Genomic DNA, 26,222 nt, shown 5'->3' with positions numbered 1-26,222 from the left:
GTTTGCGGACAAACACTTTTATGTTATAAAAACCTTCAAATCAAACATTGAATTGAAAAGTTAAAACCTTACCAATACTCACTTGATTTTTATAAAAGAAATATTGAAGTAGAAATGATTTATTAGGTCTGTCTTTTATGGAGTTTGAGAAGTAACATTTATAACTTCCCCATTTTAGGATGTGTATCCGTCCAAAATGGCTAGGGGGACGAACCCATTATTTTAGTAGGAAGCAAATCAGTCCGACCGTGACTCACACTAGAGGGCCCGAGAAGTGCATGAAAAGAAAACTCATCACGAAAGTAACTGTCAATATTTCCCTCTTTCAACATCTTCACTCAGTATGAATTTAGGACAGGAGAATCCTTTTGGTAACAAGCTGTTGTACGCTGGCTTCAATCAGGACCATGGTGAGACGAACGTGTGAATTTATTAATTTAAGATTAATTTAGATCGTCTATTCTAATCTGTTCAATGATAAATCATGCACTTTTCGAGCTGTTTAGTGTTTCTCAAATGTCTGTGCATGATCAAATCATAATTTGATTCCATGCCGTGTCACAAACATGGAAGTGTGACTATTTTACTATGTAGGGAATAGTATGATCAGTTTAAGTGGCTGAAGATACAAAACAATTGTAACAAAATTTACAGTAGGCCCCGTACATACACAACACAAGTTTTGCTTGAAAAATGTTCCTGTTCAGTGTTTGTAAATTATTATTATGCTATGGACATCATCATCATGCATAACTTAGAATTTAGATTAGAATAGATAATCATGATGTCATGATCCATCCTCAATTTCATCGTTACACAAATTTGAGTTAGGGGGGCCTACAAGTACTACTACAATGACTACTCACTCGCTTGAGTTCGTATTCTTGATACTCGTTGAAGTCCGCTCTTTTGAATGATACTGATAGTGATAGCCTTTACTCGTTGAATTAAGGAACACGTTGCCTTGGATATTGAGTTGGTCTTTGAAAAGCGTTTGAAATCGTTTGTTATGAAATGCATTATATAGTTGAAAAGTACAATATAATAATCCACACAAACATGCCTATGGATTTTACGGTTTTCCTTTTACGTCGCAAAGGAACAGGGTCAGCCATTTATGGGGAGTCAGTTAATTAAATGGCCAACCGTGTTATAAGTCGACGATTTAAAAGGGAAAACCACGCAATTTCGATGGATAATTGTATTCTACTTTTACAACACCTTTCTAACCATGCATTTATAACAAACGGTTGCAAACGCTTTTTATAGACCATCTCGTCCAATCCAAGGCAACGTGTTCCTTTAATGTACATGTATACTGTCTCTGAGTTGACTATGGGTTTCTACCTCTATGCTCTGACTCAAATTTTAACATGTTTTTAAAGTACTTGTCAAAACAGAGCTGAATTGCAGCCAACCCTGGTACATTTGGTACTTAGTAGTATTTAGTACTTAAGACAACCGAAAACTACATGTACTTGACTACAATCTGACAATACTGATGAATAGTTTAAACTTTTTGTCTTAATACAGTAAATTTCCTAGATTTGATGATTTTCCTAGATATAGATCAAACTTTCTAGTTAGTACTTCATGTGTACTTGCCTTGAGTTTGAAGTAATTAGCACCAGTTATGTGAAAAGCTATGTTGTGTAGCTGTAAGCCATAAAACTGCTCATAAAATTTTAACTCAAAAGTCCTTTTCTTTTGCCGAACTCAAAAGTCCTTTTCTTTTGTCGAAGTAAAACATCATACGTGAACATATTTTTTACATTGTTCTAATTTTAAATTGATTGAATCCAATTTTGAACCACCACACAAATCCAATGTCAAGGCTGAAGTACAGAAGAATTCAGGATAAAAATACACCACACACAAGGTGACAAAATCAATGCACAACAATCCATAAAAAAGAGAGAAATTGCAAGTAAATAGCAATGGCATTTTTTAGATTATGTCAATATGGAAACAATAACAGTTTGAATCTGTGCTTACATTTCAGGATGTTTTGCGTGTGGAATGGAGAAGGGTTTCAGGGTGTATAACACAGATCCATTGAAAGAGAAGGAAAGACAAGGTTGGTAAAGTGTACACATCGCCCTCTCTTGATATCTGCGTTGTGCGTAGGGACCGGGCGTTGTGTATGCAATAAATTAAAATGTCTGGAATGACATGGAGGTCATGGCATCTGTTGCCCTAGTCTTGACTTTCCAGAAAGTTTCACATAGACTTCAAGATTTTCAATTGATAATGCCCTTTGTATAAAAAAGAAAAGAAAATGGCATTACCCCATCGAACATGAAATGCCAGGCCTGGAGTGTAAGGTATGTGGTGACACGACTCTAAGTGTGGTGGTTACCCAATGTGTAACAACTCAACGTTTCTACATTGTATCAGTATGCTTCTCCTGAAGACAAGCATTGGAAAGATTATGACTCTACATCTAAAACTGTTAAATGTGGCGTACCTCAAGGCTCAATTCTAGGTCCAATACTCTTTCTCTTATATATAAACGATATCTGTAATTCTTCGAAATTGTTATCCTTTATTCTTTTTGCCGATGACACCAATGTTTTCTTTAGTCATAGTAACTTAAAGGAGGCAGTTTCAGTAATGAACTCAGAACTGCATAAGGTTTCATTGTGGTTTAAATGTAACAAACTATCAATTAATGAAAAGAAAACTTGCTTTATGTTATTTTCAAATATATGTAAAGATGACAACATCAATATTTATATAAATAACTCTAAAATAAGCCAAGTTAATTCTTTTAGATTCCTAGGTGTTATAATTGACAGCAACCTTACATGGAAGTCTCACTGCCAAAAGATTCACACATCAGTTTCCCAAATTTTGGGTGTTCTACGTAAACTTAAACATATTCTGCCTAGAAATGTGCTTTTCTCTATTTATAATACGCTGGCATTGCCCCACTTTCAATACGGAATTCTAGCCTGGGGAAATACTCATGCTTCTTACCTGAACAAGCTATTAATCGTACAGAAGAAATCCTTGAGAGTTATAGCCAATTCTAGCTTTAGAGAGCACACTGCACCCCTTTTCAAGCAATTTAAAACACTCGATATTTTTAAACTGTATAAATATCATCTTGGGGTCCTTATGTTTAAGTTTGAATCTAACTTGTTACCAGGTAACGTAAGACTCCTCTTTACACGAAATATTGACATCCATTCACATAACACTAGATCAGCTACTAAAATTCATATTGGAAAGGCTCGGACCACTTTATTTATGAAAACAGTCAGACATCAAGGCCCCCTACTCTGGAATCAGCTCACCCCAATACCTTCATTTAGAACTGTGCACAGCTTCAAAAAATACATGAAAAACCTACTTATAACCAGTATCGTCTAAAATGACACCACCTGTAACTACACGCGTACCATGATTATCCATTCCAAATTATCAAGTTTTGTAATTTCCTAAATAATGTTCTGTTAATTTTCCTTTTTGTTATCAACTCTCAATATGTATTTATGGCTGCATAGCAAACAAATTTTTTCAAAACAGTTTAATTACAAACAATCATTGTGTTATTTTTGCTGTTTGCACTATACCTTTCACCGTACCTTAATTTCAATAATCAATATTGTTATTGTTATAAACTAAAACCTATTAATTTACATTATAAAGGGTCCAGGCTCTGTACAAGCCTAGGCTTTTTCCTGGTGCCCTCCTCTTATCACTCAATGTTCTTATTTCTTGTATGTTTCATGATTATTTATTGTGATATTTGGAAATAAAAAAACAAACAAACAAACAAACAAGCATAACATACTGATCAAAACGTCAGGTTGTTACCATTCATTCTTTTCAGCACCTCAACAATATAAGAGAGATCCATATACATAGTGTTAACTGTAAACTTTCCAAGAATTTGCCGCCACAATACAATGTAATTCAATATGATTTTTCTTCACCTTTGCAGATTTTACTGATGGAGGTGTGGGACATGTGGAGATGTTGTTTAGGTGTAACTACCTCGCCTTGGTTGGAGGTGGGAAGACGCCCAACTACCCCCCAAATAAAGGTAAGAGGGACTACCTGTTTAGAATCCCCATTTGACAAAAAGTGAAAACATAAAATTTCTGTGTGAAATGCTAGACTTATTGAGAAATGAGTGAAACAATAAATTTTAATGGCATGCGTTCAAAATGTGATGTTTGAAAACATTGAACCAGTGATGGATTGTTTCACTTTTTTTGTGTGATGCTAGCAATCTATGCTTATGATAGATGTTAAATTTATGCTTAAACGTTGAAAGGTTTGTTATTTCATGTATAGGCCCAGACCTATTATGTTGGGTCTAATCAAGTGTTGATACTGGTCTTGACAAGTACCAATTTTGGTCAAGTGCTTGATTGAAATAAAATTAGCAATGATGGCCACCGCACAAATGTTGTACTTGCTATTTTTTTTGCATCCTTGTCTGCACTTGGAACTGAACCAATTTGTAATTCAAATCCATGTACTGGTTAAGCCTGACCTCAATAGATCTACTACTTGAAAGTCATTTAACAGTGCTTTAGTATAGTTTCAGACAAACCGATCCCAGATCCAAGGCTTGGATGTCATCCTGGGCTTTTCTATTTTGGCAGGGCTCGAATTTGGGGGAGAAAATCTTTAAAGCAAGGCACTTTAAAACAATTATTGCTGCGTTCTTCGGACGGACGCAAAGTCGTGGTGTTGTGTATTGCACGTAAAAGAATCAAGTGCACTTTAATCATACAGAGCAAAGGGTTTGCCCACTGTGTTCCTGGTTAGATCGATGCATATTGCACCAACGCACTTTGTAAACCATTACATGGTGCAATGTCATGTATTTAAAGGAATAGGTTCATACTTCAAAACATAGCTTTGAATATCTTGCAGGAAAAATACTGGATGCTGAAGCACCGCGAGTGTCACTTAGGACTCGAGCTCTATAGACCGTATTGAATATAACAGCACGGTTCTAATATCTGTCCTACAAGATGGTGTCTGTACGCGTGTGTGTGCATGTAGTAATAAAATCAAGCTGGGAAAGCTGCGTGCTGTGTGCTTCATTGATGTACGCATTTGGAGGCGTATACGGTTTGACCTAGCCCTATATTTAGGACTCTTCCTCTGTACTTACACTGTAGTACAATATGAAAGTGTAAGACCACCAGGGCTAGGTTTGACCTACAAGATGGCCACTTTCATAGCAAAAAGGTCTATATATTCAATACGGTCTATTTAAGAAACCACTATTACTACTATTTATTACTACTTGTTTATAATTATTGTTTGATCTGTCCTTGCAGTGATGATATGGGATGATGTCAAGAAGAAACCAGTAATAGAGCTGGAGTTTACTGGAGAGGTCCAAGCGGTCCGGCTCAGACGAGACAGGATTGTTGTTGTCCTGGAAACCATGATCAAAGTCTACACCTTTACTCAAAACCCTCAACAACTGCATGTATTCGAAACATGGCGTAATCCCAAAGGTACAGAGCGTAGAATCATCCTGGTTATTTCCTGGTTCCTGGCCATTCCTGGCTTCTCCCTGATTCCTCACCTTTCCCTGGTTCCTGGTTGTTCCCTGGTTCCTTGCCATTCCCAGCTACTCCCTGGTTCCTTGCCTTTCCCTGGTTCCTGGTTATTCCCTGGTTCCTTGCCTTTCTCTGGTTCCTGGGTATTCCCTGGTTCCTGTCCATTTCCTGGTTCCTTGCCTTTCTCTGGGACCTGGCTATTCCCTAGTTTCTGACCTTTTACTGGTGAAATTTCTATAGGTTAGTTTTATTGTAGAGGCCTATCTACATTTATATAGGATTAAAACAATAAAACAATTCCAAAAACCAAAGGTGTACGTTTCCTTCCATTAATAAGTGTTTTTTTATTTATTCCCTCTTTTTTTTAGGTCTGTGTGTCTTGTGCCCAAACAGTAACAATTCCCTGCTAGCGTTTCCAGCACGTCGTATGGGTCATGTTCAGGTCGTTGACCTCGCTAACACCGAGAAGACCCCGATAGACATTGCAGCCCATGACAACGCCTTGAGTTGCTTAACATTCAACCACCAGGGGACGAGGCTAGCCTCTGCCTCAGAAAAGGTAAGCTTGTATTCAGCACCTTTGGAAGTGTCGTGGCGGAGCGGTTAAGAGCACCGAGTTCAAACTCTGATGTTTCTGATCGTCAGAGTGTGGGGCCCTGTCGTGACACTTATGTTCTTAAGCAAGACAGTTAACCATGATTGCTTTGTAAAGTTGGGGAGGTAGTGCTTTCTGCTCTACCAGCCAAGCCTCTGATTGATGATACCCAAGCCTACATACACAATATGGACTGTAAAGGGGGCAACGTGTTAGCTAGCGAGCTGTGCACGCCGTGTTAGCACGGCCAGTTGGGCTGAAAGCACAGGCAAAAATTTGATGCACGGCTTGGGTGAAGCCGTGCTGTCTAATAATTTCAGTGAAAATTACTGAACTTCTTTTATAATTTTTTTTTTTGAACAGTTTAAAAACAGCAGTGAGTAAAATTAGATTTGTTTTACCAGGTTTCCTTCTTCTTTTTGAATCAAAATTTCAACAACGCAACCATAAAACAATCACTCGAAGTTGCCTCGAAAACGCTGACCACATTATGACCACACAAAACACAATGCACAAACCACACATTAGACAACGCACGTGCAAATTACACAACGCAAGCGAGACACGCAGACTTCGTTTCAACAGTCAGTCGTCGTTATCGACCGTCATCAGCAGGCAGCATGAACTCCATGCACGCGTGGTATGATAGAGGCGAATTCACACGCGTTTTCGTTCAGATTATTTTAGGTACCAATCTCATCTCCACGATCCTACAAACCATCGCGCTCTGGATTTTTCTACTATGACGTCAGCATCGGTAACTAAGTGACACGCGGCGCAGTGCACCTTTTACCGCATACATTCTGCAGTTGCTTTGTAGATTGGTTCTGCAGTTTTTCCTAATTCGACGGCGGCAAACATGACAATCTTTTTTCCTTCTAGAAATTCAAGGGCACATCGTTTGTTCGTTGTAGAGTTTGTTTGAAACATCAAGACTTTTTTGGATTTCAATGTTTGCATCTCTTTGGTGTTAATGCAGTCATACCTCCATGATGCAGTTGACAAAACGATGGTTATTTTCCGCACGAAAGGTTCAAAAACTGGTTCATGTTTCTTTACAAATCTCAAGTCGGTTTTGCTGTAGACCTCCCAAATTTATTTTTCAATCATATGGTACGTTTTTTTGCCCAGTGGAACTACTTAAATGGCACTGTCTTCCAAACTGTTTGTTCTTTATTCTCCGCAGACTTTACAAATTGCCTTTGACCCAGTTTCAACAATTAAACAACCTATGAGACTTAAACGTTATGAAACCTAAACAAATACTAAGGAAAATATTAATTACCATGATCAGTCAGTTTAAATTAAGCAAACAATTATGGTACATGTAAATCAGTCTTGACATTTTGATTGGTTGCAAATACTTGTGTGAATCATTATTTTACATTGATTAATTGATTGATTTGTTTAAAATAAATACAAAAACTATTATCAGCTTCTTGACCTTAGGCTTATAGTTCTGAAATTGAATGAACAAGAATGGATAGAAAATTAACATTAGTAAATGATAAATCTTAATTTCTTCAATACCTCTTTTTTTTTTTTAAGTCTTTAAGCAAAAATTTGTATCAAGAGTAACACATGCACAAAATATTTTGTTGACAGCAAACTTGTACTGCATTATTTGTATCGCTTTTGAATGACTTCAGGCTAAATGGGTCCAAGCTCCATGGTCCAATGGTCCAAGTAACTGCTTTGAACTGGCGTAATATTGACCCAGAAACATTTTATAGAGTTAAATAATGTATAGTGGACGTCGATCACCTTTACAATATCTGTGCTTTAAAGCCTCTCGTTTTCGAGTTGAAAACAAAACAAAAATTAAATCAAAGTAATGTACTTATAACAGAGAAATAGGTACCAGAAATGCATCAGAAACCTCCAGAGAGCACCTACAGTAGCCAGAGCTTCCAGGGCCCTTAAGAGGGGGGGGGGGGGGAGACAGACTTGGCGCTGCGCGCTCGTGTTGTGTGCTACGCACACAATGTTTCTATTTTTTTGTAGTGATTTTAGGTTGCACTCCCACTTTTTCAGTTTGCACTCCCACTTTCCAAATTCCTGGCTAAGACACTGAAAGGGGGTAACCCTGTTTCAGCCCCAGTAGTACATGTATGGCAACAGCCCCATGAAAAAAGGTCTAATGTAGCCCACACCTTGAAGTGGCCTTCAGGCCATGTGTGTCTGGCGACTTGCATACAAATAAATTAATAAAAAAATAAAAACTTACTCATAAGTGAGCTTAAAATCATAGTAAAACAGTACATGTACAAGAGAATGTACAAGATTCTCTAATACCGATAATAACAACTATTTTTGCCCCTTTTATCCAAACGGAGAAAGAGGTTTAACTACTGACTAAACTGGTACATGCTGTGTTTTGGTTGTAAAGCGAATGTACCCATTCAACATGTTCAATGCTCCGACGCTAGACTTTGACACTGGCTATCAGCAAAACAAATACAAAGTTGTTACTTAATTTGTGTGTTTGTTTAAAAATATGAATTACCCTGTATAATTAAGTAAATAAGTAGTCAAGACTATGGAAAAGGTTTTGACCCTTACACCGATGTGTATTATTTCAAAGCACGGTATACTCAGTACTTTCCACAGGCAAATCATACAGCTGGGGTTCGAACAGGTGACCTTTGCATTGCTAGAGCAGTGTCATACCAACTAGACTGTTGAGTTAGCCCGGTGGGTAGAGACAGTTCAAATCCTATAGGTTAGCAGTGGGTACTGCAACAATTTAATAGCTGTAAGTTTTGCAACGGGGATAAAGACTACAATTAGTTTTTACCCTTACATCGATGTGTATTGTACATGTACATGTATACTCAGTACTTTACCGATTTCTTTGATCAGCAAATTACTTGATCGGTATTTTTTGCACTTGTCAGTCTATTGTAAGCTCAAAATATTCTCTTAAAGGCTTTTGACACCTTTTGTAGAATCCCTACTCACCGTGAATGAAGATTTACAGTGTATATGTACATGTAAGTAATATAATTCGTCATGTTTTTGAGAAAAAAAATGAACATCACAGAGCAGTGTGTTCATGACACTCTTGTAAATCCCTTGTACAGGCTAAAATAGTTTTCGTCTCACTGAAATGGAAAATATTTTTGTGAAATTGTTTAACTAATTTCTCAAAAACTGCAGCACCTCAGCAAGTAATATTTTAAGGGAAGCTTTCAATCATCATTATCTTTAACCTGTGTAAATTGATTGTATCAATGGAAGTTTGTGATTTGCGTCGTTCAAAAAGTACCAAAACTCTTTAAAATGGTAACAGACTATGTTATGTTTTGGTTATCAGGGCACACTTATAAGGATATTTGACACGAGTAATGGAACTCAACTACAGGAACTAAGGAGGGGATCAGGAAGTGCCAATATCTACTGGTGAGCAGAATAAATTCCTTCTTCCCCCCACTACCTTCACACACGATAAACAAGGTTCAGCCAAAAACAAATGGAATCTCTGTGAATTGTTTGTTGTGATTTGGTGTTCAACAAAGACAAAATTACTAGGACGAGACTTGAATTAATGTCCTCTGAATTGCCCTCTACCAACTTGGCTATCTAGGCCTATGTTGACGGTCTCCCTATTTTGCAAATAATTTTTTCGGGGTGTCAATCAAAAGCCAAACAATCGTTAATTGTTATGTTTCAAGGGCATTATGTGTTTGATACGTGTTTAAGGCTAAGAAAAGCAATAGTAGTTAACTTGCTAGTGCAAAATACATACCAAACTGTTTTGAGCAGATAGATGGTTCATAGAAGAACTGGTGTAGTCTCAACATTTCAGACAGTATACTCTGCTCATCTTCATGAGAATTGTCTGCTAATTGTTTATTTTGTGTTTTTCAGTATCAACTTCAACCAAGACTCTTCACTTCTGTGTGTATCAAGTGACCACGGCACGGTGCATGTATTTGGTGCAGAGGAACCACGAAAAAACAAGCAATCTAGGTACGTATTGAGCTGAGTGTTTTTTAAATCCGAGCTCAAGGGCTCGATTTCACGAAACACTAAGATTTGTCTAAATAAAAGTTGTCAATGTTGCCAGAAGTTTGTATTGTGACATCACACTTTACTGCAGAAAATTACCATGGCCCAATTTCATGGCCCAGCTTTTAAGCAAAGAGCTTTCGGTTCTGGAAGCAGAGAATTCCGCACTTTACGTCAAAGGTATTTCACGGGTTAGAAGGAATTTGTTACTTGTGCGCTCGCATACTCTACTTAACAAGGTATTCTTCGCTACATATCGTTGCCCCAAAGAGTAGACGTCCTGGGCTCATGAAGCATTATGAGGTTTTTTAAACGCAGTCTGGTGTATGCTGAGGTGTATAAATGAATGAGATCGATGCGGTATTCTTGAGCTCTGTTCTGAAGGACTTCACAAACCAATGGGCAAATCTTAATTATTTATTTTGTTGTTTACTCTTTCTAGTCTTGCGTCAGCCAGTTTCCTGCCAAAGTATTTCAGCTCAAAGTGGAGTTTCTCCAAGTTTCAAGTCCCCGATAATGCTCAGTGTATCTGTGCATTTGGTGCAGACTCCAACTCTGTTATAGGTGAGGAATTGAAGTCAAGGCATAACAACCTTTGATATAAGGACCGAAGTTATAAAGAGGTTCTTCTTAACAAGAATGTATTCTGAAATTCCAAATCTCATTTATACTTTGTAATTCTTTGCTTTGCTGTCTTCTTATTACAACAATTCTGTTATAAAAAAAAAAAAGAATTTGGGCAGTCCCAGCGATCTTGTTATAACAAGACTTAACTGTACAACATATACATTTCAACCTTTTGTTTCCTTAATGTATCATTGAAGTCAACTGAAACTTTGCTGCTTCAAACTTTGTCAGCAAAGGGTGAACTAACTCAGTTGGATTGGGTAATGTCTGCAAACAAAAGTGCAAAGAGTATGGATTCAAATACATGTGGGTACAAATAATTAATTCTTGAGGATTTCTGAATACATTGCCAACATATAGACTACAGTCAACCCTTGCTATAAAGAGCACTGTTATGAAGTGGTTCTGCTTATAAAGAGTACATTCAGAAGTCTCAAATATTATTTCTGCTTTGCGATTCTTTGTTGTTGCTGTCCTCTTGTAACAACCCTCCTGCTATAGAAAGGTAACTATATAATTTTGTTTTGGTCCTTTTCTATCTCCAGCAATTTGTGCGGACGGTAGCTATTTCAAATTTGTCTTCAACCAAAAAGGAGAGTGCAGTAGGGATGTCTACGAGAACTTCATGGAGATGACTGACGATAAGATGTAAAGGTCTGCCACACCCATAATATTCATTGCCTCCTTATTAATCAAGTATTTCTATCACACAATTTTTTAAATCCCGTGTCTGTTTTGAATGTCTTGTTGTCGCTGAGAGTTTTTGGGAAAGCTCCATTAAAGATTTACCGAGTTTTGCCACAAACACTCTGGAAACTAAACATCTCTTTCACCTGTGGTTGGTTTTACATTGGGTCATGAAAGTTAAAGGCAGTGGACACTATTGGTAATTACTCAAAATAATTATTAGCATAAAACCTTACTTGGTGACGAGTAATAAGGAGATGCTGATGGTACAAAACATTAGGAGAAACGGCTCCCTCTGAAGTGACATAGTTTTTGAGAAAGAGGTAATGATCCACGAATTTGATTTCGAGACCTCAGATTTAGAATTTGAGGTCTCAAAATCAACCATCTAAAAGCACACAACTTTGTGTGACAAGGGTGTTTTTTCTTTCATTATTATCTCGCAACTTCGACAACCTATTGTGCTCAAATTTTCACAGGTTTGTTATTTGATGCATATGTTGAGATACACCAAGTGAGAAGACTGGTCTTTGACAATTACCAATAGTGTCCAGTGTCTTTAATGGATGAGCAGTTAATCTGTCTGGGGAAGTCAGCAGTCTACTGATTTGTGCATGATCCAATTAATGTACTAATTGGTGAAACAATTACATAGAGAAAAACAGGTGTTAGTTGTAAGATAAAAAGGATGTTTTCATTCTAAGCCACTTTCTTTGACTGAGCTTTCCTGTAATGCAATAATGAATTCAGGGTTCAATCACCCTGGGTATTTGTCAGTGACAAGTCAGCGGCACCAGTTGCATCAACATTTTACTGGTCAGCCAGTTATTTCACTGGTCTACACGTATACGTTAAAGTTTTCATTCAACATTGTTCAACATTTGGGAGACGAAGCTACATGTTATTACATTAGGCGTAGGTTTGTTTGTACATAAAGACTATTCAGGCATGTGGAATTTCTGTGTTTACGCCGATATCTCCGTTTTTTATTTCCCTTTTTTCGGTTGGTACCGCTTTCTTCACGGCCACACCTTGAATACTAGCCTTCGCTTTTAATTTCCAAATGATGCACACTTCTTACACGCAGAGAAATGTTACCGGGCATTGAGCTGCACACCGTGCTGTGATTTTGGCTTGTGAGTTGAGGACTAGACCCGGTGAATGCTTGTGCTTTGAAGTTTAGTCTTGTAGTTCTCGTGTGAGCTCAAATCGTGTCGTTTTCGTGCGAGATCAAAACGTGTCTATTGTGCGAGCTTAAATCGTCAAGCTTTGCGTTGTTCATGAAGAGAGGCACATACATGTTCAGCAATTGATGAATGGCTCAGTGGTTCAGATTTTGGAGACAACAAAATTTTAAGGGAGATTTATAACTTTGTTTTCTTACCCATTAAGTGAACTTCCCATCAGCCAAAATCTCTGAAATCTACTCAGTTTCACTTTGACTCTTGTCAGCTGTTATCATCACTAAAGTAGTTGTAATATAAACATTCACCCTGGAACCCACTACCCCAAGGCAACTGATGCCGACACACAGGCCTGATGCCGGTGTCACAAGTTTTAGAAACATATTGGTATTGCTGAAATCAAGACAACTGGAATTACAACTGTTTGTAATGACAGTTTCATTTCCTATCTTGGACGCGTCATCGTGACCGGCTGATTTTGTGGCAGTAAAAGGAAAATTAATACTAATGATTATACAGATATGAATGGTCTCTAAAGGATTAAAGGTCAACAAAGGTCAAAATGGACAATTCCCCCCACCCCTCCAACCTTTGTCTCTTTAAGTTGTAAATGCTTATTCAGTATTCATTGCAAACAAGCCACTTTGCGTGTTAGATTTGAATATTGTTTGGTACAATGACGCGTTTGATTACAAGTTACCACTTAAATTTGAATTCCTCAGACTATCAAAACAGTTGCTTTACTACAAAATTGGGGGGCAATCTTTTGCGTAGTTACATAAGAGACGGTGAACACTCATACACAATTTTGAATGGATGTGTTTGGCACAGTGGTACTTGGGTTTGCTCATCGGGAGGTTGCTATGCAAAAGCTTGCCCGAACTGTTTGACTTGGCATCTGTCTCTATAGTTTGAGGAATTAAAATGTAAGCGGTACATTGTGTCTAGCAAGTCATTGTACCAGACATTATTCAAATCTAACTCGCAAATGGCTTATTGGTCAGCGCTGCCATTTTAGACATGGCATTGGTATGGTGTACATATAAATATGTTTAAGGAAAAATTGCATTGTACATAAACTAGGCTTATTTTCAATGGCTTTTTAACATGATTTGTAGCATTAAAAACTATGTCGTCATGTTGCTGCCATCTTGGTTTTTCTCCCATCTAAATCATTGTTACCAAAACTGGGCTGGAAAGAGAAAGAGTCTGGTTTCTTTTTCAAAACGAAAACTAGCATCATTTACTGTTAGTGTTACTGGATATAAGTAATTAGACCAAGATGGTGGCAACATGTGAACTGAGATGGCCAGTTGCATACTTTACCTAATGCTGCATTTAAAAGTCTATTCCAATTAAAGTGTGCTTTACGACCCTAAACTTTTGAAGGTTGAAATATCTGAGCCTGATTTCATAAAGCTGCTTAAAGGGTTTGGGTAAAGCAATGTCACAAAAGTAATGTATTTTTGGTTTTAGCATTTTCAACACAGTTTTAGCTTGTAAACAATTTTACCAGTTTTGGTAACTGGTAAATATGTTTTACATGCTAAAATAATTTTCATCTCACTGAGACAAAAATTATTTTCATTTCATTGTCTTACTAATTTCTAAAAAACTACAGCACCTCAACAAGTAATACTTAGGGAAGCTTTCTACCATCATTATCTTCAAACCATGTAAGTCTAATGTCATTGTAAATCTATGGACATGGTGTTTTGTGTTGTACAAAAAGTTTCCAACCCACAAAAGTAGCTTAAGAAATCAAGCTGACCAAAACCAGGGTACAGCACAGGCCAAAATACCTGTGACTGGTATCTGGCTCGTTTGTGCTTAGCAGGAAATTTAAGCAGTCTTTTCTTCTAACATGTAAGCAGCTCTATGAAATCGGGAACTGATAGTTAATTATACACAGTTTTCAATGAGTGAACTGTCATAAATAATAATAAAAATCTAAAAGTTATGAAACTAATGTGAATACTAGATTGAAAAAGTTTTGAAATATCAATATGATTCCATTTTAAGAAGTATACTTGTTGATAACTTATGATTACAAACTCATGACCTTGATTGAGGCTCCATCGTGATGGATGGAAGAGCAGGCCTTGAATTACAGGGAAGCCACAGAGGCCAGGCCGTGGCCCCGATCTTGGCCTTGCGGTACCCCTTCTTTTACGTCAAAAGCATTCACTAGTAGGATGTAGCTCTCCTTTTGTAAATGCCATTTACTTCTGTTCCTTGCTGTTTTTGTCCATATTCTGTTCTTGCAAAAATCTTATGTCATCCCTCATTCCTCGTCTTTGCCTTGTCCCTGGTCCTTGTTGCCACTCCATTAGTCTTGTTGTCCATCCGTTTTTGGGGCTGTTTCAACCTTGTTTCCAGCTAAGATTAGCCTTTTGTCAAGGCCTTCATGGCTTTGATAGCTTCATAGAGCCACTATCCGAAGCAACTGGAAAGGAGACCATGCATCAATTGGCGCAGCGCGAGGGCCTGTTTAAACTTTTATTTTTCAATTGTGTATTTCTCTCAACTTTTGCCGCCAAGTCGGTAGCAAAAGTCCAAACTAATCAGAAGTGATTGGGGTCAGCAGGTCAGCACACATTTAATTAACAAACTATGCACACTGCCTGATGGAAAACAAATAATCATTCACCTTGGATCTGTTTATAAGACAATTATTGGAGAGTTAGTTGGTAACTATTGGCAAACAATACTATGAATAATTCAATAAAAAAAAAATTGAAGAGTTTGTAAAAAGCCCTCATGGCTTTGCTATTCATCACTTGACTTGTGGGAGTGGTCTCCCCTTCCAGTCGCTTTGGATCCCAGCTCTTCAAAGCTTTCCAAGCCACAAAGGCCTTGATAAAAGGCTAAGTTGTGATCGATCTCACCCATCGCCATTTGCCATTTTTCCCCAGCATGTCTTGTTCGCTTGTAACCCATGAAATTGGTTCATTAAAATGCTCCTTTATACCATCCATGCCATTATTTAGATGGCTGGACTGAATATACACCTTGGTTGGAGATGGTTTTCTTTATCGCATCTGATAAAGTACATGTAGTTGTTGCTACGAAAGCTTATAATTTTAGCTTACAATTTTAGCGCTTTATAAGAAGCCACTATTATTATTATACTTTTACCTTTGTACCTTCATTAAATTTTATTAACACGAATCCAATAGCTTAATCATTTCTTCTTTTTAAAATAACTTTTTGGGGTGAACAAATAACTCGACTGGAACAGGTTTTGAACCTACGACCGGATGAGTCGCACTACCAACTGAGCAATCGAGCCCTAAAATTTGTGGTCTCCTTTTTTTGTCAATATCTTTGTTATATGTCCCTTTTGGTTTTTTACTTTGATTTATTGCACTGTCTTTAACAAGTCTTTAAAATATAATTGCTGCCCAATATCCTTAAAGTTGAACATCTTTGCATATAGCTGTAAATAGATTCATTTAGAGTAAAAAAAACTTAAAAAAACTATAATATTTTGTTTTCTTTATCTTTTATTATATTTTATAAAATATTTTTTGTTTGCATCATGAGCTTTGTAAGACCTGCATTTAGTTTATACTTTTCCGAACTCTAACTTGTTCAGATAAGTCAATCCATGCTTAGAGCAAAATAAAAAGTTACACATTATGATAATATCAAGATGGTGTCTTAGTCATTTTGATTAACTTTTGCACTTAGTGCGCCCCCTCTATAGACCTTGCAACAGCCGCCAAACGACAATAGGCAACACTGTGAGAAACCAATCGAGACAGGAATTTTTTAATGTTGGAAGCTGCATTATTTCACGAAAATGATGGATTTGTGAGGAAAATATGAGGACCAAAACCCACCGCAGAAAAATGTATGCCGCCATGGAATGTGAATCTGTTGAAATTAGTGGCTTGTTGCAGGTAAGATTTAAGTTATGAAGCTGTGAAATTTTTCCGCCCCAGAAACGGGCCTCAATAGTTAGGACTCTGTTCCTGTGTACAGAGAAAGAGTCCTATATAGGGCTAACTGAACCCCTGTCTTTATCCACAAGGGAGGATCAAGACAGCCACTGGTCTCAGATACCCAATGATATTAGAAGATAAACTCGCAGTCACATAAGTTTTTATATTTTTGCGTCTTGATTGGTCTGCTCCGAAATGATGTAGTTGGTAAGCCATTTTTTAACTAATTGATTACCAGGCCTTGGAAGGGCCGGAGTATCCAGTTAGGCACTAAGACCTGAACCTCTGATGAATTGAGGGTCTACAAAATACAACAGAGAAAGAACTCTTACACAAACACACATTCTAATTTGATTTGTTTTAATTTTATTATCTCTCTTAATTTTATGAAGCTTTGGTCTAGAGTGCAAAGCTTTACTGCAAATCTCAATACACCTGTACTTGGTATTATAATCCATTGCTTAAAAGTGCTATGAAATCAGCCTTTGAACCTAGTGCTAAGGAAACACATGTGCCGAGGGTACACAGAACATTAGTGCCAAGGGAACACTGGTTTATAAATTAAAATGAATTCTGCTTTAGTTCAAGATTCTGCTTAAGTTCAAGTTCACAACTTTTGTTAGCTACTTATTACTTTAATCAAATAGCATTTTCCTTGTTTCCATCATACTTTTGAGAATTTAAATGTCACTGCAATGTATTTTTTAAATGTATTACTACAGTTGACATTATGAGGCCAGTCCATATAAACTTATCTGGGGTTGAATTCACAAAGTGCTAAGATTGAAAAATTAATAGTTGTCAATTTTACCTTGGTGATTTGTATTGTGACATCACACTTTTCTATGCAACTATAATTGATTTGCATTTTATGATCAATCTTTAATCTCTGTTATGCACCCTCTAACAAGCTGGTCCTGTAGAGAGTGCAATATAAATTCAAACAATTATAGTTAACTATTATAATTTTAGCCCTTTGTGAAATCGACCCTTGGTTCTAGACCATATTTACACACTGCAGTTGGCACTGGCGGGCCAGTCACAATATTGACCAGCCTTGTTCCAATGCAAACCTGGAGGGCAACTCTTCACGAATGTAGTACCTCCATGGCAATGGATGTAAGTGGTACAGCTACCAGGGTCAGCGTACAAGCCATCATCCTTGTTGGCACATGAGAAGGAGCTACCAGGGGCGTCAGTACCAGGGGGTGGTGGTGGGGCATGAGTACCTATGGGTGGGTTTGGGCCTGGACCTCCGCTCCCGCTGGTGGGTGCTGGTGGTTGTGGAGAATTATCTGAACAAAATCACAAATACGGAGAAGAATAAGATTAATACACAAACTGGAAATGCCATCATATCTATGACTCTACTAAGATCTGGATCCCAGTTTCAGATTTTTTTTTGTCAGCTGTGACTCTCACTCCTGCTTAAAAGACATCTTCTGTATAGGTTGTGCCCGAGCGGTTTAGTGCACGGCCTCCGTTACCCTTTTCTTGACCTTGGTGCCCCTAAAAAAGTTTCCTGTAGACTTTACGATTTTCCAGTTGCAGTGCCCCTTATCAGAATGAAATTGACCTTTAAGATGATCTTCAAGTGCCATACAAAAGGCTCCTGTCAGTTTGTGAAGATGTTTTATTCACGCTTGAGCTTGGTGTTGGCAGTGCATAGCAACACACCTTCAAGTCAGTTCATTCATTTAATTGAGCGTTTTCTTCTGTTAATGACTTATTCTATGCATGAGAATAGTGATACCACCATAGCAAGGGTACTTGGTTATGGCACAGTAATCACTTCACACTACATAATTATATCCTGGTGATTGTTACATGGGTTGTTGTTCCTTGGAGGAGGGCTGAATCTCTATTAAAAGTAACAAGGTGTTCTTTGTTTTTTTACACAGACTGTTTTTTGTTCATTTAACATGAATGAAATTCTAGTCAGGGTCTCTTGTTTAAAATTGTCCGGTGTGAAAGGAGGTTTGTCACAACAACTTTTGCCGATAGAGCCTTCTCAGTTTACATATGGACCCCAACGCTGGAATAAACTTCCAAATCACACAGGGACACAACATCCTTCAACACATTAAAGTCACTTCTGAAAGCTCTTGTTGCATGAGGTCACCATTAATGACTGATATATTTCATCTGTGCCTCAGCGCCCTTAATTAAATCTTAGATTTAGGCACTTAATAAATTAATTTTGATAGATTGATTGATTGATTGATTGATTGATTGATTGATTGATTATAACCCAACTTACCAATTCCTAGTTCCCTGTTGATGCTTTTCATGAGTGGCCATGTCTCACCACACTGACCTGTGAAGTCATCTAGGTCAATGGCCCACACCATCGCACCTCCAAGACCCTTGCTCTGCAGAAACTCAACCTAATTTCAAAGGGAGGGTAAAAGTTAATCAAAACTTTTCTTAAATCAAAACGTCTAGATGGGACCATCTAACCAAAAGGCTTCAAATATTTCATTGTTTAACCAAATTTATTTGCAAATTTACCGTGTCAGTTTCCAATTCGTTTTATTAGTTGATATTTGAAATGACAAGTTGCATCCCATTAAAGTGATCCCTCTGCTGCCACGTCCAATATGTCTTGGTTTGTATCAAAATTTGGGTGTTATCCCAGGCTTGATATTCTTCCATCTTTAGTCTGTTTTCCTAACATTTCTGTTGTGCCCTCAGAAAATTCTTAGAAGTTATTATTAGTAAGGCCTGAAAAGCCCTTCAGAGCCTTCACTTTGTGTGATAGGCCCTGGCCAGCCCTTGTATTTGATATAAGGTTCCTACTTTTTTTTTCAAGGACCAAATACCCTGCCTGCTAAACGGTAGTCACAGGTTGAAAGGCTTCTAACTGGCACTCTCCATTAATGACATTCAAAAAGAGAGACTGCAAATGGTGGACCCTATTGTCCTCTTTTGGTATAGGTCCCTGCTTTGAATGTGTATACCTACTCACCTTATGTTTAATACTGCGGGGATTATCGTATCCAACCCACTGGTCGCCCTTAAAGGCGTAGACAACCTGTCTGTCTGTGTCCCATGCTGAAGTCATACCATGCTTGAGGTCCATACAGATCTGGAACCAAGAATATCCAAATAGCGAGGGGATTTAGGGAGCATAACAGCTATATAACATGGAACCGATTTCACGAGTGTGGACTCGTCTTATCTCGAGTTAGGACGAGTAACTCGTCCTTTTTTAGGATTATCTTAAGGTCTGCGTGCTACAGTGCAGGGTTGGGACTCGTCCTAAGTCCTAAGATTAGTCTTAAGTTAGGAAGAGTTTTGTAAAATCGACGGATGAAGTAACTAGTAAACTAGTACTACAAGATGAGTACAACTTATTCAGAAGGATTTTTTTCTCAGAGCTATAAGTGTTGTCTTGATGATTCAAACTGTATGTGTACTCTCGTCTCTAGAATGTGGCATGGGGGAAAAAGGCTCTTTTTTTAAGAGGTATCAAAGCACCCCTATTCATTTCTCATGGAATAGCGGTTAAGAACAATGGACTCAAGCACTGATGTTTCTGACCAGCAGAGTGTGGGTTCAAGTCCCGACGTGATTTAAGCTTGCGTCCTTTCTCATGGGGCGTAAAGCAGTTGGTCCCTGTGTTGTGTATTGCACGTTTTAAAAAAACATCAAAAGCTTGCTGAAACTTTGTTTGATTTTCTTTTGTGGCTTGATTATTATGTCTAGTAAAGTCTGTCCTGAGCCAATATGGCTCATTAGGCCGGTGTTTCTATTTGGTTTCATTGACATTAAACATCTGAGAATATTTTTATTCCCCATGGAAAGGATGCCAAGTCATCGTAATATACTCCCCAACTCTCGCTGGTACACATTTTAACTCCTTGGTGGAAGGAAGCAACTATGATATGGTACCTTGCTCAAGGACACAAGTGTAGCACCTACCAGGCCAGGATTCGAACCCACATTCTATTAATTACAGAACTTGAGTCCATCGCCTTAGACCGCTCGACCACGACACCCCACTAGTGTATTATCTATGTCTTAAACAATTAAATTTGATACTCCTCTAGAATTGCAAGAGTCGGGGGTTTGAATCCCACCCAAGTAATATGCCTGTGATTTTTTTCACAGAACTCATGAAAGTACTGAGTATACAGTGCTAGCACACATCGATGTAAGGGTAAAACCAAATAAACTGCATCAAATAATATGACATTACCATTCAAATACCTGTGCCACAACTTGGTGCATGCGTTTGCCATAGAAATCAAACTAGGAACACTGCGTGCTTCATTGATGTACGCTTTTAGATCATAGAGCTAAATTAAAATTTAAATCGTTCCGTAGTCACGCAACACATCAAACATGTCTGCACCCAGGGTGGCTTCAAACTGCAGAGCAAGTTAGCGCTCTAGTCAATTATGGAACAATATAGCTCTATGGTTTAGATGCATATAAGGCCTGCCTACATTAACATTTTTGCCACTTTCATAGAAACAAAGGGGTTATTCGATAGTTACGGTCTACTAATAGAAATGACAGTGTTTTACTTTTTACCTCGTAGTAAGACAGGAAACCACCTTCACGTGTGTACTTTCCTGCGGTGCCGCCGGATTTAGCTGGGGCACCGATATATGTCTGGCTGCTGCTCAAAGTGAAGCTCCTACCGTATGTTCCAATACCAAGGATCAACTTAGATGGTGGACAACCGCCATTGAGCCATTGGTTCACTGCATGCTCCTGCAAGAAAATAGATGGTCCAGTTTTTAGACTTCTGTGCTTCCACCAAGTAAGGTGTCAATTTTTGTGGAGAAGTTACCAACAGTATACCCTGCCTTTAAAGTGACCATACTCTGTAAACTTGAAACAAATTAACACTTACAACATTCAGCGTCCCGGCAGCACCGGTCTCAGACGGGGCTTTGTAGAGTCCAGCATGGTGCCCTGTGAACTTTTCCCAGGATCCATGCAAATCGTATGCCATCAAATTAATGAAGTCAAGGGACCTATCAACACAAACACAAGTTTCATCTGTAAACTTAGCAAACAATTTAAGCACAAGATATTTGGTCTGTTCATGCATGTATTACACAAATTAATATCAAAACAATGGTGTAGCCTAATTTATGTTCACTGTTAATATTGAGTTTGTATTTCTATTGAAGTTGCAAGGTAACTTTTCAATACTTCAATCCAGAATGCCCGAGCAGTTGTTAGTTGGTAATCAAATTTGGGCTAAATTGGTCATCGAATTTGCAAGAGAATGAATGAAAGAAAAACACCCTTGTTGCATTGTCTTGTGTGCTTTCAGATGCATACTAAAAGGCTTCAGCTGAATTCTTTTATTATTTGAGTGAGAAACTACCTCTTTTTCAAAAACTATGTTACTTTAGAGGGAGCAATTTCTCACAGTGTATTATACTATCAACAGCTCTCCATTGCTCATTACCAAGTATGTTTTTATGCTAACAATTATTTGGAGTAATTACCAACAGTGTCCAGTGCCTATGTTACTTACTGTGCTACCAAGTCAATCTCGTATGCGCCTTCAATGGTGCTCTTGCCTGCAGCAACTGCTGATGTAAGGAGAAGTGGGGCCTGGCCGGTCATGGCCCCTTCTGAATCATAAGCTGCTCTCAGCTCCTGAAGAAAAACATCAAATTAAAGCATTTATCCATTAGCAGTGTTTCATCCATTAGTTCCACTTTAACAAATTACAGTTAAGTTAGTTTTATATTGGGCATGGGACATTCACATAGGTTTGTACAGTGAATGTCTACTTTTTATATTTTCATATTGGACATTGGACATTCACAAAGGTTTGTACAGTGAATGTCTACTTTTTATATTTTCATATTGGACATTGGACATTCACAAAGGTTTGTACAGTGAATGTCTACTTTTTATATTTTCATGTTGGTCATTGTACATTCACGTATGTTTCTACAGCAAATGTCTACTTTTATATTTCCAAATTGGACATTGGCCTATCACATAGGTTTGTACAGTGAATGTAAACTATTTTTATTTCGATATCACATTCATATAGGTTTGTACTGTGATTGTGAATGTCATTTCTTCATAATTCGATATTGGACATTGTACATTCACATAGGTTTGTACAGCGAATGTCAACTTTTTATAATTCGATATTGGTCATTGGACATTCACATAGGTTTGTACAGCAATGTCTATATCTCCAAAATGAAAAGTAAACATTCACTGTACCAACCGTACCTGGATGTCCAATATTGAAATAGCAAAGTAGAGGTTTGCTGGAAAAAGTCATGGGGCTTCCCCAGGGCTGTATTCCATGGGAAAGAGATAGTGTGAAAAGGGCCCAAGGTGCTTAATCCCTCCACGACCACTTACCTGTACCAGAGCAGTGAACCTCTGTTTGTCTTCTGGTGGACTGCCTCGACTTCCAGGGTACTCCCAGTCAAGATCGAGTCCATCAAACCCCCTCGTTCGCAAGAAGGTGATTGATTGTTGAATGAAATGATTCCTATTAGCTGCTGTTGCCACCATGGCGCTGAACGTAGCGGTACCGTGGTTCCAGCCTCCAACCGCAAGAAGCGTCTTCACCTTGGGGTACTTTAGTTTCAGGTTGTTGAAGGCTTCATAGCTTCCCGTACTCCAGTCCGTTGACTCATCGTTCCACTCGAAGGCCACCAGTTCGTGATTTACCAGTTTAGCAAAACTGAAGATCAAGTGGGTACAAAGAGACGGGTCCAAGTCGCTCACCTTGAACTTACCAATCCCTGGGCGATACTGCGCCCAGTTGGTGAAATAACACACCACTTTGGCTGAGAAAATGCACAATATTTAACTTTAAAAACGAGTATGTGGTTAAATAATCAATGTTGAATATGGCGAGCTGAGGCCGCGCAGTTTAAAGAGCTCTGGTATTGCGAGTGTGGGTTGACTACCGGTCTGAGACACACTTTGCTGCGTCCTTCGGATGGGACGTAAAGCCGTAGGTCCCGTGTGTTGTGTTATGTATTACAATAGCCCAATGTGTTGTACATTGGTCTCATAAATCCACAAGTTTAATATAAAACATGCATCATGTTTGTGTACGTCAAGTGCCTTATCGGTAGAGACGTGCGTCAGTGAGATCGAATGTAGCCAAAGTGAGGCTGGAAATGCCAAAAATGGGCTGGTACCTGTCTGTTGTACAGTGCATTTATTTATGTTGCAAACAGGGAACTTGACAAGATGGAATCATTTTCAAGGTGAAGTAGGAAGTGCAAGTAGTCTGGTACCTTTCTGGTAAAGATTTTGGTAATGGATTTATTTGTTTTGCGCATAGGGAGCTTGGCGAGATGGTGTCAGTATGATAAAGTCTATTGCTACGTCACTTACAACCATCGCTCTCGATGTCGCGTGTGTTAACCGCCAAAGGGCCGGCGTAGGCAGCGACCACACACATGCACAGCAACAGAAGCTTCATCGTTGGTTTTGAGACTTTAGTCCGCAAACTACGAGTAGAACTATAGATAGAGTTTGATGAGAAATCAACAGAACAAATAATAGAGGGAATGTATACGTTTGGTAGTCACTCTTTTAAATGGTTGGCAATCAAAACTTTCTTTGCAGCAGATTTCGATAATGTAATGTAATTTGAGAATCATTTCACTTCGAAGTAATCTAGTTATGGAAAAATATGTCAGTTTTTATATCCCCAAATTTGGATTGAGAAATGTAGTGTCAGATACGTTTCCAAGTACGGATTTCCTGCTGCATAGGCTTCTTTAACAACATAAATTGCAATGCCAATGATTTTCAAGAATGGTTACCAAAAAACAAATAATCCACAGTCACTGGACACTATTGGTAATTACTCAAAATAATTATTAGCATAAAACCTTATTTGGTAATGAGTAATGGAGAGCTGTTGGTAGTATAAAACATTGTGAAAAACGGCTCCCTCTAAAGTGACGTAATTTTTGAGAAAGAAGTAATTTTCCATTAATTTGATTTCGAGACCTCAGATTTAGAATTTTAGGTCTCGAAATCAAGCATCTGAAAGCACACAACTTCGTGTGACTGACAAGGGTGTTTTTTCTTTCATAGTTATCTCGCAACTCCGACGACCAATCGAGCTCAAATTTTCACAGGTTTGTTATTTTATGCCTATGGTGAGATACACCAAGTGATAAGACTGGTATTTGACCATTACCAATAGTGTCCAGTGTCTGAGCATCCAATCACTGGAAATAAAGAAAATAAGAAAGGCACAGCCTAAAAGGAGTACATAAACAGCATTAGAGGGAAGGTACACGTTTGGTAATTACTCAGAACAAATATTAACTTAAAAACTGACTTGATAACGAGCATTTGAGAGCTGTTGATATTATCAAACATTGTAAGAAACGGCTCCCTCTGAAGTAGCATAGATTTTTAAATATAGGTAATTTCTCACTAAAATAATAAAAGACTTTAATTTTTATCTGAAAGCACGCAAATTCGTCCAACAAGAGTGTTTTTCTTTCATCATTGTCTCCCAATTCCAATGACCAATTGAGCTCAAATGTGCACAGGTTTGTTATTTTATGCATAATATGTTGAGATACACCAAGTGAGAAAACTGGTCTTTGACAATAACCAATAGTGTACCTTCCCTTTAGAACTAGCGTTGTAAACTTTGTGTATGAAGATACCTGCGTGGATTTTTAGATGCGATATGAGAACCCAAGTAACGACAATAACCAGCTAGTCAAGACCCACTATATATAGAGCTGCTTAAAGAAAAAGTGGCTGAGCACAAAACAAAATTTTGCTGGCAAGAGTAAAGTATATCCAGACAAAATGCCATCTAGCACTGACTGCCACTCGTATCATATTTTATGTGTCTGCTTAACGCACTGTATGCTTTTGGTAATTTCTCAAGACTTACTAAAAAACCCGACTTGGAAAAGAGCAAAGGAGAGCTGTTGGTAATATAAAACGTAGTGAAAAACAACTTCATCTGAAGTAGCGTATTTTTTAGGTAAGAGGTAATTTCTCACTCAAGTAATTATTTAAATCTGAAAAAAAACTTCAGGAATGAAGCCTTTTTCAGGCATCTGAAAACACACTCAAGTTGTGCAACAACTTTTTTTTTCTTGCATTGTTTTCTTGCAACTTTGACGACCACTGAGCCAAAATGTTTACAGTTTTTATTGTTTGCAGATGCTGAGAGACACCAATTGGAATACTGATCTTTGACAAACTTACCAAACGTGTCCAGTGCCTTTTTGCAGTGTCTTAATGCTGAGCAAAATGCTGTGCTGCAACTCTATGAAATCGTGCCGAGGTATTAGGACTTGAAACATGCAGCAAGCCCTGTTTTCAACAGGCCGGTGTTCGACAAAGATTTAACACATGAAGTACGAAAACCACGAAAGAAAAAGAAGCTAACTTACCAATCCGGGAAGGCGATGCTTCGGATAGAGTGTAGAATGGTTGATTCTGAAGGCCTTTTTATAGGAAAGACCTGAAGTATCAATCTAATCAACTGAAGCCCAAAATGTTTGCAGAAGGGAAAGTCCAATAATCATCATTAGATAATTGCTTGTAATTTAGCAGATGTTTAAACAAACACCGATCGTGTTTTTTGATTATTTATTTTGTTACCTTTGTTCGTGTTTTTATCAGTGCCAAGTCACCTGAC

General features: G+C 38.1%; 2 protein-coding genes across 3 annotated transcripts; one reads left to right on the top strand and one right to left on the bottom strand.

The window, feature by feature from the left end:
* The first annotated feature begins 215 nt into the window (after nucleotides 1-215).
* Nucleotides 216-16,285, top strand: LOC139944227 (WD repeat domain phosphoinositide-interacting protein 3-like). Its single transcript, XM_071941200.1, has 9 exons — nucleotides 216-410; nucleotides 2,003-2,077; nucleotides 3,950-4,051; nucleotides 5,307-5,489; nucleotides 5,903-6,093; nucleotides 9,446-9,531; nucleotides 10,000-10,101; nucleotides 10,583-10,704; nucleotides 11,313-16,285. Exons 1-9 carry the CDS (start codon nucleotides 344-346, stop codon nucleotides 11,417-11,419), a joined length of 1,035 nt encoding a protein of 344 aa, XP_071797301.1. The 5' UTR covers nucleotides 216-343; the 3' UTR covers nucleotides 11,420-16,285.
* A 649-nt stretch (nucleotides 16,286-16,934) lies between these two features.
* Nucleotides 16,935-26,017, bottom strand: LOC139944390 (chitotriosidase-1-like). 2 transcript variants are annotated; one of them, XM_071941402.1, is made up of 9 exons: nucleotides 25,975-26,017; nucleotides 23,933-24,060; nucleotides 22,940-23,373; nucleotides 22,086-22,210; nucleotides 21,450-21,573; nucleotides 21,125-21,307; nucleotides 19,554-19,673; nucleotides 18,846-18,972; nucleotides 16,935-17,880 (listed from the first exon to the last, which is right to left on the bottom strand). In XM_071941402.1, exons 2-9 carry the CDS (start codon nucleotides 24,018-24,020, stop codon nucleotides 17,594-17,596), a joined length of 1,488 nt encoding a protein of 495 aa, XP_071797503.1. In that variant the 5' UTR covers nucleotides 24,021-24,060; nucleotides 25,975-26,017; the 3' UTR covers nucleotides 16,935-17,593. The 2 variants fall into 2 exon arrangements, with proteins under 2 accessions (XP_071797503.1, XP_071797502.1); XM_071941401.1 differs by having other exon boundaries at nucleotides 25,787-25,994.
* Nucleotides 26,018-26,222: the final 205 nt, after the last annotated feature.

Source organism: Asterias amurensis, chromosome 11, assembly GCF_032118995.1.
Source record: "Asterias amurensis chromosome 11, ASM3211899v1".
In the NCBI taxonomy this organism is placed as follows: domain Eukaryota; kingdom Metazoa; phylum Echinodermata; class Asteroidea; order Forcipulatida; family Asteriidae; genus Asterias; species Asterias amurensis.
The sequence above is the reverse complement of the archived record's forward strand: the minus strand, read 5'-3'. Positions and strand labels throughout refer to the sequence as shown.